General features: G+C 43.6%; 1 protein-coding gene across 2 annotated transcripts in view; it reads right to left on the bottom strand.

The window, feature by feature from the left end:
* The window catches only part of THOC2 (THO complex 2), a 141,315-nt gene that overhangs the window by 48,268 nt on the left and 76,746 nt on the right, over positions 1-16,301 (bottom strand). The window contains exons 27-33 of one of the 2 annotated variants that reach the window (XR_006386832.1): positions 10,680-10,811; positions 8,777-8,961; positions 7,902-8,086; positions 6,854-6,956; positions 5,331-5,767; positions 4,022-5,003; positions 3,482-3,517 (exon numbers count right to left, since the gene is read on the bottom strand). Coding sequence is in view for 1 of the 2 variants with exons in the window: in XM_044269083.1 (XP_044125018.1) it covers positions 3,482-3,517; positions 4,945-5,003; positions 5,331-5,767; positions 6,854-6,956; positions 7,902-8,086; positions 8,777-8,961; positions 10,680-10,811 (1,137 nt within the window). In the remaining variant the exon portion in view is untranslated. The remainder of the gene's footprint in view (positions 1-3,481; positions 3,518-4,021; positions 5,004-5,330; positions 5,768-6,853; positions 6,957-7,901; positions 8,087-8,776; positions 8,962-10,679; positions 10,812-16,301) is intronic. The other variant, XM_044269083.1, reaches the window with a different exon arrangement.

The following is a 16,301-nucleotide window of genomic DNA, read 5'->3' as shown; positions in this document are numbered from 1 at the left end:
GAGAAGCTACCGTCTCCTCCCCATTGCTCCGATAGTAATTAGCATATGGAGCAGGACTGCAGGAGACTGTAATGGGGCACAGGCACACAGCAGGCGAACACAGCGGCACCCAGGAATAATAGTAAGTGCTAGGACATCCCTGGGCACCGCTCTGTGTAGCCTGCTACTTAACAAAGTCCGGACACATATAACACAAGACAGGAGGCAGGTGCCGGCAGCAGAATCGCATAGCCGGCACCCTGCCTCTGACAGGGAGCTGCGATCAGCAGCAGTTAACCCCTCAGGTGCGGCACCTGAGGGGTTAACTGCCGCTAATCTGCTGCCAGTACCCGCCTCCTGTATTAAGGGTTAATCATTGGTGGCGCAGTGTGCCGCCCCCCTCAACCCACCCAGTATTATAATCATTGGCCACATGGTCCCCTCCTCCTCATCGGTGGCAGCTTCTGATCTGAGCCCCAGCTGTGTAAGCCTGGGGCTCTGATCGGTTACCATGGCAGCCAGGATGCTACTGAAGCCCTAGCTGCCATGGTAATCTCCCTGCTGCTGTGTGCACTATGCACAGAGCAGCAGGGAGAGTGTGAAGTCCTATTCACCATGATACAGTTCTATTAGGGTGAATAGGACAAGGGATTAGAAGATCCCAAGATAGTTGTTAAATAAACTGTTAAAAAAAAAACACACACACGCAACTATAAATCACTATAAACAATAAATAAACAAACATCGCCACGTCCGAAAAGTCCAAACTATTAAAATATAAGGGGGGGAAGCGAGAAAGGGAAATTCATCGTTTCTTCCATGATAGGCAAGTATAAGCTTGTGAATTCATATTTTTAGTCTTTTTAGTTAAGGTAAGTGGGATCTGTTAGTGCCCCTGAAGACCGACCCCCCAAACAAAAAAAAAAAACAACTGTTTGCCAAGCCTAAATAATATAGGGGAACAATTTTGAAGAATGCAGTTTTTCCGGTGGTAATCTACCCCCTGCTGGCGTCAGACACACCACAATTAAGAAGCGCATCTGTGCAGGTCCAAGGTGTACATTTCTAGTATAATCTACACCAGTTTCTTGCCATAAATTATAATAAAAGTGCAGCTACCACCCTGCCCTGCTACACACACTTTTTAGAAAAGTGGCAAGTGGAGCATTAAACCTCCAAAAATGTCACAAACATTTTTGCAAGCATGGTGTGAGTCACGCCTTACGACTATCGGACATCAGTTATCTGGTGTTCCAACAAATTGAATTAAAAGCAGTCTCTGACAATTCATGAATCAACAGGTGTTCTTGTTGTAATGAGGTCTATGGCTCATATTATACGATTTCGGACATGCTTCGCTTGCGTTACTTGGTCAGGTAAAGCGGTCTATAACATATACATCTGCACTAGATTACAAGGAAATCTGAAGAGTTCAAAATCCAAAATAATAATTGTCCTGGTTAGACAACCCTGTAAATTTTGTTTTTCCCATAATAAATCACACTTTACATATGCCTGGTAGGCTGCCTCACCTATTGAAAGTCATCTTACCAGAGCTCCATTCCTGCGTACTGGACCCCACTCGATCCCAATGACTGGAATTAGCAGCAGCATGTGACTGCAGCCACACCTCACCTCTGAAACCAGTCACTGGCTCCTGTGACATGTGTGACCATATCCATACCTGGCTGGGAGAAAACAAGCTGAGGGCTGGAAGGTGGGCAAGCAGGAGCCAGCACACAGGACTGGAGTGGTGGGAAGCAGGTAAGCATGACTCTCTCAAGTGGTGAAGCAGGCTATGGGGCATAAGTAAAAAGTCATTTATCACCGGAAAAACCCTTTAAAGGGTTTCTACCACTTGCAGATCACATATTTGGTGATCAGACACTAGCGATCCGCTAGTGTCTGATGTAGCTTACAAGCTAATTATTACCTTAATCCGTTCGGCCCATACCTCAAAAAAAGCACTTATATCTTTATGCAAATGAGCCTCTAGGTGCTATGCAGGCGTTTTTCCAGCACCTAGAGGCTCCGTCTACCTTGCAGTTTGCCGCCCAGCGCCTCGCTCCAGCACGCCCATCTTCAACTCTATTCGATCCTCCCCCTGCTTCTGCCTTCCGAAATCTCGCGCCTGCGCCGTTCGTCGCGGCATTCGGCGCAGGCGCAGTCAATGTCTGACCGCTCCGTGCTCAGACATTTCCACTGCGCCTGCGCCGATGACATCGGCGCAGGCGCAGTGGAAATGTCTGAGCACGGAGCGGTCAGACATTGACTGCGCCTGCGCCGAATGCCTCCGAATGCCGCGACGAACGGCGCAGGCGCGGGATTTCTGAAGGCTGAAGCAGGGGGAGGATCGAATACGGTAAGAGATGGGCGTGCTGGAGCGAGGCGATGGGCGGCAAACTGCAAGGTAGACGGAGCCTCTAGGTGCTGGAAAAACGCCTGCATAGCACCTAGAGGCTCATTTGCATAAAGATATAAGTGCTTTTTTTGAGGTATGGGCCGAACGGATTAAGGTAATAATTAGCTTGTAAGCTACATCAGACACTAGCGGATCGCTAGTGTCTGATCACCAAATATGTGATCTGCAAGTGGTAGAAACCCTTTAAAGCATCTGGTCAAGTGTTTTTATTTTTTACGTCCAATAATCAATATTTCTAAATGGTGCTCCTGATTAGAGTTGAGTGAACCTGCCTTTTGGCAGGTTCGAGTTTGGGGTTTAAAGCATTTAGAGGCAGTCATTATACAAGTGTATGGCTATACACTTGTATTATGTGGCGTGCCGCCATTTAATTACATGATGGATTCTGTGAGAACGTTGTTAAACTATGCCTCTTAATCATTGGCAATTGACACTCTATGGGCCTATATATCATGTTTTTTGCACAAGCCACAAATGCTTCATATCCGGCATTATTTAAAGGGAACCTGTGATCAACGTTATACTGCCCACACTAGCAGCAGTATAAAGTAGAGACAGGTGAGATGATTTCAGCGGTCTGTCATTTAGAAGTTAAAAGTAAGTGGCTGCCGAAAACCAACATCATAATCATTGCAGACCGGGCCTGGAAAAGAGTCCCGGCCACCTGAGAAGAGTCCTGGTTATTCATGAATTCCTGCTCTCCCCCCACCTGCAGATGACTGACAGGCTTCTACCTAGTTTTCTCCCTTTCTCTCTAGGAGAGAACTGCCAATCAGCAGCAGATGGGCGAGGAGAGCAGGAGATTATTAATAACCAGGACTCTTCTCAGGTAGATTTGACTCTTTTCAAGCCCTGGGCTGCAATGATTATGATGCTGGTTCTCAGCAACCACTTACTATTAGCTCATGAGTGACAGCGCTGATATCAGGTTCCCTTTAATATTCTTCGTACGTTTATAGCACATATTCTACGCCGAACCTAGGTGACCTAACCATGCTGTATATGCATATACATTCTGCTACACTGAAAAAAAAAGAAAATTTGCTTTTTCATAAATGCCAATGATAAAAAGAATCAAACCTTTGATGAAGATTCCTTAAATTCACTGAGGTTGTCCTGTAGAAAATGAATGGAGATGACACGTGAGCTGGATAGTTGGCAGTAACGAGACCCATGGTTGTGACCTTGAGAAAATACAGCTACGCCTTTGAAGGGGGGAATAAATCTTTTGATGCTGTTAACACTGAACAAAGAAAATCAACATGGAAACTGCTACATGTTAAACGGATATTCACTAGCTAAGCACAGAGAGAAATAAAAGCGTGTTGAAATTAAAAAAAAAAAAAAAAAAAAGTGGAATAAATAAAAAAAAATTAAGTTAAGAGCTAAGCAAAAGTTTAACATTTTAGCTCTAAGATATAAGGAGGGGGAACAAAATAACAATAGGTGAAAAGTGAAATGAAATGCACAATGTGACATTAATCTTGTGCAGAACAATCCATCTTAGAATCAGAATATATTTAGTCCAGTCACATTACCTTACCAAAACATGAGAAAAGAAGCAAAAAATTTATAAAAAAAAAAAAAAGATGCAAATCCATTGACAGTGGCAAGGCACACCTCAGTAATCCAAGGGCTTCATGGGCAGAAGTAAGGGACTTGTAGCTTTGATGATCATCATAGACATGAGGGGGAAAGGCTGTACAGAAATGGAGTATCAAAAAACAAAAAAAAAAAAAAAAACTGAAAAGGTAAAAGGTGCTTGAGTGTAGCAATCACTAGTCTTCATTGTAGGCTAAGCCCATGGCAGCTGCCGCTCGAAGGCCAAAATGGGGTTCTTCTGGGTTTGTGAGATGATAGCTGCCAAAACTGCCTTCAATTGAAATGTAGAGACCAACACGTAATAGGATTAGGGTAAGCTTTCCAGGATACATCTAACAGAAGCTGCAAGCTCAAATTAAACAACTACTGCAGGATCGATCCCCAGACTTTACAGCGAAACCTTCCACGGCTCCTCCTTAGAAGGCACATTTTGGCAAAATGAAGCTTGTGTCGCCTGAGGAATTCAGGAGGTATCTTCATATTCTCCCCACGGGATCCAGGAAATCTTCAGTAGAAAACTCTCCCACCAAAAATAGAAACCAGCGTAGAGAGGGGGATTCTCCTCGACTCATCTTGATGGTGTGATTTGCTTGTAGCCATTTCACTCTCTTACAGAATTAATAGCGGACTGCTTAGCAATACGTAGGCACTTCAGCACAAGCTTTCTTCACACTATTTACAAAAATATGACTGCTAGGTCCTTGAAGATTTAGCTTTTATTTGCCATTTTGGAAAAATACTTTATAGAAAAATAGTCCAAACAGGTCAAAATTTTAGCTCAAATTTTCAAAATACAAAATATCAACACAAAAAGAAAGGAAAGAAAAAAACCTCCAGCGACTTCCAGTGGAAAATTGGCACCCAACTTGAAGGAAGACGGACTCTTGTACTCCACACAGGTGAGCCTAATATGGATACAGGCTTCCTCATGCTATACTAACCTTTACTGCTGAGGAATGTGATGGGGAAGAATGCGTATCAAGTTTACGACGTTTTTGTTCTGAAAAGTAAAAAAAATTATAAATTACTTTTCACGGATAATTGAAAAAAAAATAAAAAATCTAAACATTCACATGAAATATTAGACCTTGCTCAGAAGTTGAGCTTGCATTGTTTTATTATTTTACACTATGGAAATATATAAAGCATCAGACGCAACCAGCATGGCCTGGGGTGGAATCCTGCGAGGCAGTTGCTTTTGTAGATTTGCAAGACAAATCTGTACACCGCTCTTGAAGGGGGGCACGGCTGCTCATGTTTTTACACCAATTGTAAAAGGCTTTGCATAACTGTTTTTATACAAACAAAAAAAATACTAAAAACCTACCCCTTTCAGACTCAGAGGTCTCCGATCTGGGAACAGGGGACTTCAAGGACCCAGCAACAGCGGTTTTATCTCCTCCTTTGGAACTTTCTTTCAATTTAGATTCCTTAAAAAGATCTTTCTCCCGACAGGGCTCCTTTTCTCTCTCCTTCTCTGCAGCCAGCTTTGACTCAGTGCTTGTTGCGGCAGCCTTAGATTTCTCTTCCTTCTGAGATTTTTCTTCCTTCTTCATTTTTTCCTTCTCTTTGTCAGATTTTGGCGTTTTCTCTTTGACTTCTCGCGGTTTTTCATCTTTGTTTGCCCGGTCTTCCTTAACTTTATCCTTCCCATCCTTGCCTGGTGCCTTGGTCTCTTGTGGAGCAGCTGGAGTCTTCTCCTTTCTATCTTTCTCCTTTTCCTTCCCCACTTTATCTTTTTCTTCCTTTTCTTTAATGACTTTGCTGTAGACAGAAGGAAACATTGAGAATGTAGGCCTGAGGGGTGGGATTGTTTTCTACTGTTATCTTGAGGGTAAAGAAGCCCAATCTCATCTTAAAGGGCAAACAGCGGTCGGCAATGCACGGTCACCGGCTGTGTGCCCGCTGTTTGAGGACCCATTTACTTGATTAGGTCTGTGATTCGCAACATTTAGTCCACACGACAAAAAAAAAAAAAAAAAATATAGAACATGTTCTATTTTTTTGCGGTGTGAAGGCACAGACCGAAATCCCACATAAGTGCTTCGTTGTGCTTCCACGCCGTAGTTCCGCTCTGTATCTTGAAGATTGTGGACCTGTTCAATTCAATGGGTCCACATCCGTGATACAGTGCGCACACACGGCCGGTGCCCGTATAACATGAAATTGTTTGCGGGCTACAATATGGGCACCGCTAGCATAGGTTTGTGAGCATGAGCCCTAGTAATTTAGAATCCACTCTGCCCAACACCGCAGTATAAGCTTGGTCTCAGATTTATGGTACATCCTATAGGCATGTCTAGTAAACACATTACATTTAGATCTGGGGGAAGCTCACCATCTGCAGTATGTATTGGCCCTTGAATCAGAACATTTTCTGAATAGACTTTACATACATGCCAGCAGTTTTTAGAAGACATTGTAAAATGAAATGGTTAAAGAGGACCTGTAACCGTCTCCTGACTTTATTAGAAGCTTCTTCTTTCCCCATAAGAAATTTAAAGAGATTTTCCAGGCTTTTATTATTGATGACCTATCCTCAGGATACGTGATCAATATCAGATCGGCAGGGGTCCGACACTGGGCACTGCCAATCAGCTGTCCCTCTTCCTTCTTACCACAGACAGAGCAGCAGTGAGAGAGACGGGAGACGGCACGCACGCACAGTGCGTGCCTCTTCTCCACACAGCTGATCAGACCCCTGCCAATCTGATATCGATTACCTATCCTGAGGAGTCGATTACCTATCCTGAGGATAGGTCATCTATATTAAAAGCCTGGAAAACCCTTTTAATTGTACAAGATAGTTTTAATGGCCCAAAAGAATGCAAAGAAGGAAACCATACATACCTGTTTGAGGAGCTACTTCCATTGTTTGCAGTGACCTTGGGTGCTATGTTTGCAGCTTTGGTAACAACTTTCAAGGTACTTTGAGATTTATCCTTCAGTTTTTCTTTAGTTTTAAATAAAGATAATAAAACACAAAAATACTGTAAGTGACCACAAACAAGACGAACAGATATACAACATGTAATATGCAGATTTAAAGGCTACGAACACCTTTAGGGTAGTAGTTTTTTTTATTATTGCATTCCACTCATTTTGGGCTAAAAAAAAATAAAAAAAATCAAGCTTTCAGTTAGTCTTTATTAAACAAACATTTTTTTCTTCTATGGTTTTCACTTTCAGTACATTTGCAGACTATCAAGCTTTCCATTTTACACTGAATCTGTCGGGGAGCTGCTTGTATGACTAAATCTGTAGCCCTTATCTGTACTTTCCTAGCAGCTCAATTCTTATCAATGTTATAAGAAATTAGCTTAAAGTATACCTAAATTTCCAAAAACTAATTTGCATAATGAATGTGCTTCTTTGTACATGCATAACTGAAGGAACATGTTACGTTTGGGCTTCCCTAATATTTTTTCGGCCATATTATTCTCTATTTCAGCTGCACAGCTAGATGAATTTCGCTCAGAAGCAAGGGGCGTATCTCTCTTATGGAAGTCTGTCAACATTGTACTGCTGTGACGTTTTTTTCCCTTTCTTCCTGCTATGTTTTTTTTTTTTTTAGCTCCAGAACTCATAGAACAGATAAGAGGAGTAAATCACACAGGAGACTCCGGTGATGTTTATAGCAGTATAGAAGCTCATAATCTCAGCTAGCTCTGACACGCCCCACAAACTGTGTAAAGTAGAAAGGACTTAGTTGCCCATAGCAACCAATCAGATTCCACCTTTCATTTTCCAAAAGAGCTGTCAAAAGTTAAAGGTGGAATCTGATTGGTTGCTATGGACAACTAAGCCAGTTCTACTTTACACAAGCTTGATAAAGGACCCCATAACTGCTTTAAAAATATGTACAGTATTCACATATTAAAAATAGATCAGTACTGACCAATATCTTCAGTGCTGGTTTCTTCGGGTTTAGCTGCATTCACCACGACAGAGGCTGACTGACTGGCAGCTCCTGGTCCATTCTGTACTGTAGGTGGAATGATATTCCTGGCAGGGGGATCTTTATGATGAAACTCATTTTCAGGCACCATGAAAGATTTCCTGCTTTTCAACTGTCCAGAGTAGCTGTAATTCGCACAACATGTTAAATATACCAAGGCAATTACCAGTCAGACATTAGTCAACCTGTGATGTACTGCCGCTGGTCTATAATGCACATATAGCAGTACTTAACCTTATTTCTATGAAAAGATGGACAGTACACAATAATGTCAATCTGATATACTATAAACTACACGGTACAAGGACACCTAAACTTTGACACACGAAAATCATCGCTCTACAGATCTACCTGAAATGTATTATAAACTACAAATAGATAGATGTAGAAATTCTGGCCTTTAGATTTTTTTTTAGAACTCTGCCAACTGTTCATAAAGAACTAAGGGACACATTTATTAAGACGCCAGTTTTAATAAAGCCCCATAGCTGGCGGTATAGAGGCATAGGCAGCTTCCTGGCAGTCTTACATTTAGATCTTTTTCTATGCCTGAAACAGGCATAGAAAATAATGACTGAGCCGGCCCTTTCCCCACACACTTATTTTTTTTAGAGCTAGCGTGAGCAAGGAGAAGTTACAAATTGCGAAATTTGCCTAATTTTGGTGTATTTCAGCTTGATAAACGACCCCCTAAGTTCCGAGACCGTGCTATGTGATGCCGTTATTTCACCTAACTCAAATGAAACCCCTTAAGTGAGAGAACGTTCTAATGGCTTCTTTACACATTCAATGACCGCCTTTCATTGGTATTTTACCCCATGGCCAATGCATAAAGATCAGGTCTTTTTTCTTTCTCCTCTTGACAGATTTTGTGCACTCTTCGTTCCAGGGCTTGTCCCAAGTTCAGTACTTTAGGATACCAAGGTAGAATTTTGGTCAGTACAATAAGAATGTTCCGGATATGAGTATATTCTCCTGTCTCAAGACAATGAACGGATGCCTGGAGGAAAAAATAAAAAATATGTATAAAAACAGTCAACACACATGAACAGGTATGATACCGCTCTGTCCATCTTGTGTTTGTTCTTTTATTTTATGTGCCTAGATGGGAGAACACAGCCACAAACACAATCCGCCTGTTAGGATTTAAAAAAATAAGAATGTCAACAAAATATAGTAAAAATGGAGGGCTTAATAGCAGAGGTCGCAATAAAGCCTGTGCAAGAGTCAGACGCCTTTTCGGGCCATTCTACTCCCTGAAAAAAAGACTGAAGCGTATTTTTCCGCATGGCCCTTTTCTAGTCAGGAGCGCTGTATCGGAAGCTGCCAGGTTCGGCACTCAGGAAGCTTTCTCCCCCCCCCTCACAGACATTTCTCTCACCAGGAGCCGCTCCAGAGTCCAAACGAAACACTACATTGTGGTTACAGGACCTGTGGTGATGTCACAGTCATGTGATCAAAAACCCAGGGTCCATGTAGGACTGTGCTGGAGAATGTGGAGATACTTTATGTATAGAACATGTGTATAAAGCAGGGCTAAGTAATCAGTCTATTGTAGAGCTTTCTGTGTGTGGTGGGCACTCTGTATGGCAGCGTCAGGTGGGCACTCTGTATGGCAGCAGTGGTCTTACGTTTAGTGTATGATGTTGGATAAATATAAAATGGCCTAAATTTGCTATTTCTTCACAGAAGACATTATAAAAGGAGATGTAATGGTTTCCCTGCAGAAATAGAAGTCTCATAACGGTATGTAGGACTATGTATTAAATATATGAATTACCGCAAAACTCATACTCCTCCTCGGCTAAAAATACTTCTCAAAATTGTTAAGAGGAGTATTTTTACCGTTCTGGAAAAAATTTAGTTCGCCCTCTGCTCAATAGTACAACCCGAGGTACATCCAAGACTTTATCAAACTATGCCTGTGTCTTACAGTCCGCAGTCAGAGAGGTGCAGCAGCGCCAGACCTCCCTGACTGCTTCCTTAATGATCCAGCAGATTGCTCATACAGCACTTTGTCCACTCAATGACAGATGCATCTGCACAATTCTCTCTTGCCCTGCCCGACACCGATCTGTGTGATCAGTGCAGGCAGGAGAGGAGGATAAGCGATTATGGAAAGGACTGTGAGAAACACCATTCTCTATCGTGAAGGTCTCTAAGTTGCAGTGAAGGAGATGAAAACAGGAGATTACAGCTTGAGGCCTTTTGATGTCACTCGTGGTCTGTACTAGACCGAAATATCAGTTATTAGTAATTTTGTGCATGTGTATATGCAGCAGAGCCATGTATGGTCGTTAGCTTTGCATGCAGCAGTGCCGTGTGTGAACCTGTCACAGGGCAATTTACCGGCAGCGGCTTACATAGCTGAAGGAGCTGAGCAGATTGATTTGTAGTTTGTGGGGAAAGATTCAGTATAACTTGTATTTTATTTGTTTATTTCGCTGCTCATTCTGGGTTTAGGAGTCCAATGGGTGGCATCCTACTCAGTGATCGAAAGCCTTCTCTCTACGATTGTGCATAGAGACAATGGCTGCCAATCTCAGGACTGACCATATGACTCCTAGGACAAGAATGAGCAGGGTTTTAACAAATAAAATACAGGTTATAACTGAATATTTCCACAAACTACAAATTGCACTGCTCAGCTCCACCTGCTATGTAACCTGCATTTTCAATCTGTTAGGTTCTCTGGAAGATCACTTTTGTTATCAATACCTTCGTTAGCTTATAGTGCCATTTGTGAACGACATGCCGGAAATTCTCATAATCTAACTGGTCAGCCTTGTTGCCTCCATCAAAATTGGACGCCCTTAAAATTGTGACAAAACCTGGGTAGCTTCCACAATCCTAAAACAGATAAAGGACAGGGAGAAAAAAAAAAAAAAAAAAAAATCAGTATTCAAATACATAATCCATGTCACAGATTTGCATTCACCACAAAGATGAGTACCCGTGTGGTCTTTACAATCTAGAAAACCAAATGGAGACACCTCCTCAACAAGTAATACAAACCGATTTTTATCACTCATTCACACATGCATAGTGCAGCTTCATATGGCAGCAATAGACATCTATGGGACCCTACTGTACCTCCATATACCTCCCACTGGATGCATAGCGTAACACAGCACCTTATGGAGCACAATCCGCCAACTCCGCTTCAGAGTACAGAAGTGTTTGCAGTGTTTGCCTTTGGGATTACTACATAAGGAAGTGGAATATATATATAAAAATTTTATAGACTATCTATATCTCAAAAAAATAAAGGGAACACTTAACCCCTTAGTGACCACCCATACGTGTTTTTACGGCGGTCACTAAGGGGCCTTGGGCTGGAGCGCCGCCTTTTTACGGCGGCACTTCAGCCCGAGTTAACGCTAAAATCAAGCGTAGTAGCTCCGTGCCCGCAGCTACCGGAGGTAGCTGAGGGCTCGGGGCAGTGATCAGAGACCGTGACAAGCGGTCTCTGATCACGTGATCGCCGTGATACACTTTATCACGGCGATCACCGAAAATGAAGCCTGAACTAAAACTTTCTCCCTCCTCTCATGTGAGAGAGGAGGGAGAAAGTCTCCGGTGCTAGGATCGGGTCCCCCAGCACTTCTATCCCTAAGCTGGGTCCCGATCCTCACCCCCCCACCCCCCTTACCCTCAAGGAAGATGGCGGCGGCGGCCGGCGCATGCGCAGACTGAAAGCCGGCCGCCGCCGCTTACTGTAAGGTCTCTCTCCTCAGGAGAGGAGAGAGAAGTTCAAGTTATGCCCCGATCGGGTCCCCAGCACCCCGATCGGGGCAATAGGGTCCTTAGATATATTTTAATAAAGTTATTAGGGCCCCCCCCCCCCCCCCATCTAATAAAAAAAAAAAAAATGGCACAGACATGCGCACTGGTTACTGTGCTGAAGATCTGCCTTCAGCACAGTAACCATCAGGGACCAATAATAATGGTCCCTGATCATGTGGTCTCCATGATAAACCTATCATGGAGATCACATCCATTATATTTACAAAACATGGCCAGGACAGGGGCTGTGCTTCTCTCTCCCCTCAGCGCAGTTGTTCTGTGAGGAGAGAGAGATCAGACTTCTGTCCTGGCTCTGTGATTACATACTGTGAAAAAAAAAAGAAAAAAAATCAAATTATAAACTGTCCGTCAGTAACTGGCGGTCAGTGGATGTCCGTGATTAGGCGTCCGTCATTAGACGTCTATTAGTTACAGTCATTTATCTTTATTAGGGACCCTGTTCGTCTGTTACTGGCGGTCAGTGGGTGTCAGTCAGTGAGTTGTTGGGTGTCACTCCGTCAGTCGGTGGGTGTCACTCCGTCAGTCGGTGGGTGTCACTCCGTCAGTCGGTGGGTGTCACTCCGTCAGTCGGTGGGTGTCACTCCGTCAGTCGGTGGGTGTCACTCCGTCAGTCGGTGGGTGTCACTCCGTCAGTCGGTGGGTGTCAGTCATTTTTAGGGACGGTCAGTTATTTGAATTTTTCTGAGCTGTACAGAAAAAAAAAAATGGCTCGGAGATTGTTAAGTGCGGAGCAGGCATACGAATTTCTCTGCTCTGACCACTCTGAATCTGGCACCGCTTCAGAGGCGGAAATATTTTCAGATAGCGGGGACTCTGATTCCATCCCCAGACCCCATAGCCCTATGGTGGTAGAAGTCACCACCTCCCCTCATTCTCCACCCAGCGGTCCCGTCCCTTCTGCTACGTGGGTTCCTGCCACTTCATTTTCCCCCCAAGTACCCCAATTTTTACCCACTCCCCAAATTAATGTGGATGTCGGCAATTTTACCCCTTATGATTTTTTTCATTTATTTGTAGATGATAAAGTCCTGGAGTTAATTGTGCAGCAAACTAATTTGTACGCCACACAGTTTGCTGTACAAAAGCCCACGTCTATTTATGTAAGACGGTGGACCCCCACAAGTGTCCCTGAAATAAAAAAATTTTGGGGCTTACCCTGGACATGGGCATTGTAAAAAAAACCTCTGTCCGATCCTATTGGGCTGCGAGTACTGTCCACTCAACCCCTGTGTTTGCAGCAGTTATGTCCCGTAACCGCTATGAAGTCATAATGCGGTTCATGCATTTTTCAGACAATTCCCAAGTCCCCCCCAGAACTGACCCAGCCTTCGACCGCCTAAATAAATTGAGACCCCTTATTTCCCTCCTTACAGATTTATTTTTGAAATTATATACCCCTGAGAAAAAATTATCAGTTGACGAGTCCCTTTTTAGTTTTAAAGGCCGCCTTTCCTTCCGTCAATATATTCCTTCCAAGCGTGCCAGATATGGGGTAAAGTTGTATAAGGTGTGCGAGAGCACAACCGGCTACACCTGTGGCCTGTCTATTTATGAGGGCAGAGACTCCCAACTTAACCCCCCAGGCTGCCCCGAAAATATTGGCACATCGGGAAAAATTGTGTGGGATTTATTGGCACCATTCCTGCACAAAGGGTACCACGTGTACACCGATAATTTTTACACTAGTATACCCCTTTATAAATCCCTCCATGCTGCAAACACAGGGGCTTGTGGGACAGTCCGCAAAAATAGAGTTGGATACCCACAACCGCTGGTCTCCAAACGTTTGGAGAAAGGAACATCCTTCGCCCTCGCAAGTGACCAGCTGCTTGCCGTGAAGTGGAAGGACAGGAAGGATGTCTACATGCTGACCACCTTGCATGCAGACACCACAGTGGCAGTTAGGGAGAGGGGGGCTACGGCGGACAAGCACAAACCGGTCTGTGTGACAGACTACAATAAATTTATGGGAGGTGTAGACCTCTCGGACCAAGCGCTTCACCCCTACCTGGTGAAGCGAAAAAACAGGGCCTGGTATAAAAAGGTAGCAATCTACCTCATCCAGATTGCTACCTATAATAGTTTTATTTTATTCAAAAAGTCCCAGGGAAACCTTAACTTCCTCGAGTACCAGGAGAAGGTGATTGAGAGTCTCCTGTTTGAGTCCCCCGCACCTAGGCAAGCCTTCGAATCGGAGGACGTTCGAAGGCTTTTAGAACGCCATTTCCCTCACCCCGTCCCTGCCACTACCAGCAAAACGTATCCACAGAAAAGATGCCGGGTGTGTAGCAAACATGGAAGGAGGAGGGACACCCGGATTTACTGCTCCAGTTGCCCATCACAACCAGGGCTCTGTAATTACCCCTGCTTTGAAACGTACCATACGGTTGCAAATTATTAATTTTATTTAATACCAAAAAGAACAGGGGGGGGGGGGGGGGTCAGGAATTCAATTTATTCTCATTTTCTGTTTAGTTTGTGGGCTTTCCAGGGAGGGAGGGATCCCTTTGGGATGGTTCGTGGAGCTATTTTTATTTTTTTTCACCTTCTTAGCATTAATTTCTACAAAAAACTAGGGGGTCTAAATGCTCACTACACCCCTAGATGAATACCTTAGGGGGTCTAGTTTTCAAAATGGGGTCCATTGTGGGGGTTTTCTATTGTTTTGGCAGCTCAACGCCATTACAAGTGTGCAATGGGGCCTAAACCATTTTCAAGCAAATTTTGTGTTCTGAAAACAACTGGGTGCTCCTTTATGTTTGGGCCCTGTCGTTTGTCAAGACATAAGATTAGGGCCACAATGGGGGTATTTCTGAAGACAGGAGAAATGGGTTGATACATTTTGGAGTGTACATCTTCATTTTCATGTGCTCTGTAGAAAAAAATCTGTCTTTAAATTGACACTTGTGTAAAAAATGAAAATTACATTTTTTTTCACCTTCTTAGCATTAATTTCTACAAAAAACTAGTGGGTCAAAAAACTCATTACACCCATAGATAAATACGTTAAGGGGCCTAGTTTTTAAAATGGGTTCACTTTTGGGGGGTTTCTATTATTCTGACACTTATAAACCTCTGCAAACTTGGCTTGTTTCAGGAAAAAATATGTACTTCAAAAATTTTAACATTTATGTTAAAATGTAAAGTCTCCTAAATAAAAAAAAATAAAAAGTAAAAATTTTTGTGAGTGCAGCCAAAATAAAGTAAAGATGTGGAAATAAATTTCTGATAAAAAAATATTGAATAGTATTTATGTATGTATATGAAATATTGCAGTTGAAAATAGGAAAATGTGCAGTTTTTTACAAATTTTCATAAAATTTCACTTTTTTAATAAGGATACGCATATTTTATCGGTAGAATTTTACCACCTAAGTAAAGTACAATATGTGACGAGAAAACAATGTCAGAATTACTTTGATGTGCAAAACCGTTACAAAGTTATTCTAAGCTAAAATGACACATGTCAGATTTCCAAAATTTGGCTTGGTCATTAAGGCCCAAACAGGCTTGGTCACTAAGGGGTTAAACAACACAATGTAACTCCAAGTCAATCACACTTCTGTGAAATCAAACTATCCACTTAGGAAGCAACACTGAGTGACAATCAGACCACTTCTCAGTTCCTATGCTTCCTGGCTGATGTTTTGGTCACTTTTGAATGCTGGCGGTGCTTTCACTCTAGTGGTAGAATGAGACGGAGTCTAGAACCCACACAAGTGGCTCAGGTAGTGCTGCTTATCCAGGATGGCACATCAATACGAGCTGTGGCAAGAAGGTTTGCTGTGTCTGTCAACTTAGTGTCCAGAGCATAGAGGCGCTACCAGGAGACAGGCCAGTACATCAGGAGACGTGGAGGAGGCCATAGGAGGGCAACAACCCAGCATCAGGACCGCTACCTCCGCCTTTGTGCAAGGAGGAACAGGAGGAGCACTGCCAGAGCCCTGCAAAATGACCTCCAGCAGGCCACAAATGTGCAATGTGTCTGCTCAAACGGTCAGAAACAGACTCCATGAGGGTGATATGAGGGCCCGACGTCCACAGGTGGGGGTTGTGCTTACAGCCCAACACCGTGCAGGATGTTTGGCATTTGCCAGAGAACACCAAGATTGGCAAATTTGCCACTGGCGCCCTGTGCTCTTCACAGATGAAAGCAGTGTCACACTGAGCACATGACAGATGTGACAGAGTCTGGAGACGTTCTGCTGCCTGCAACATCCTCCAGCATGACCGGTTTGGCATTGGGTCAGTAATGGTGTGGGGTGGCATTTCTTTGGAGGGCCGCACAGCCCTCCATGTGCTCGCCAGAGGTAGCCCGACTGCCATTAGGTACCGAGATTAGATCCTCAGACCTCTTGTGAGACAATATGCTGGTGCGGTTGGCCCTGGGTTCCTCCTAATGCAAGACAATGCTAGACCTCATGTGGCTGAAGTGTGTCAGCAGTTCCTCCAAGACAAAGGCATTGATGCTATGGACTGGCCCGCCCGTTCCCCAGACCTGAATCCAATTGAGCACATCTGGGACATCATGTC

The sequence above is a fragment of the Bufo gargarizans genome, chromosome 9 (genome assembly GCF_014858855.1).
Source record: "Bufo gargarizans isolate SCDJY-AF-19 chromosome 9, ASM1485885v1, whole genome shotgun sequence".
Classification (NCBI taxonomy): Eukaryota; Metazoa; Chordata; class Amphibia; order Anura; family Bufonidae; genus Bufo; species Bufo gargarizans.
The sequence above is the reverse complement of the archived record's forward strand: the minus strand, read 5'-3'. Positions and strand labels throughout refer to the sequence as shown.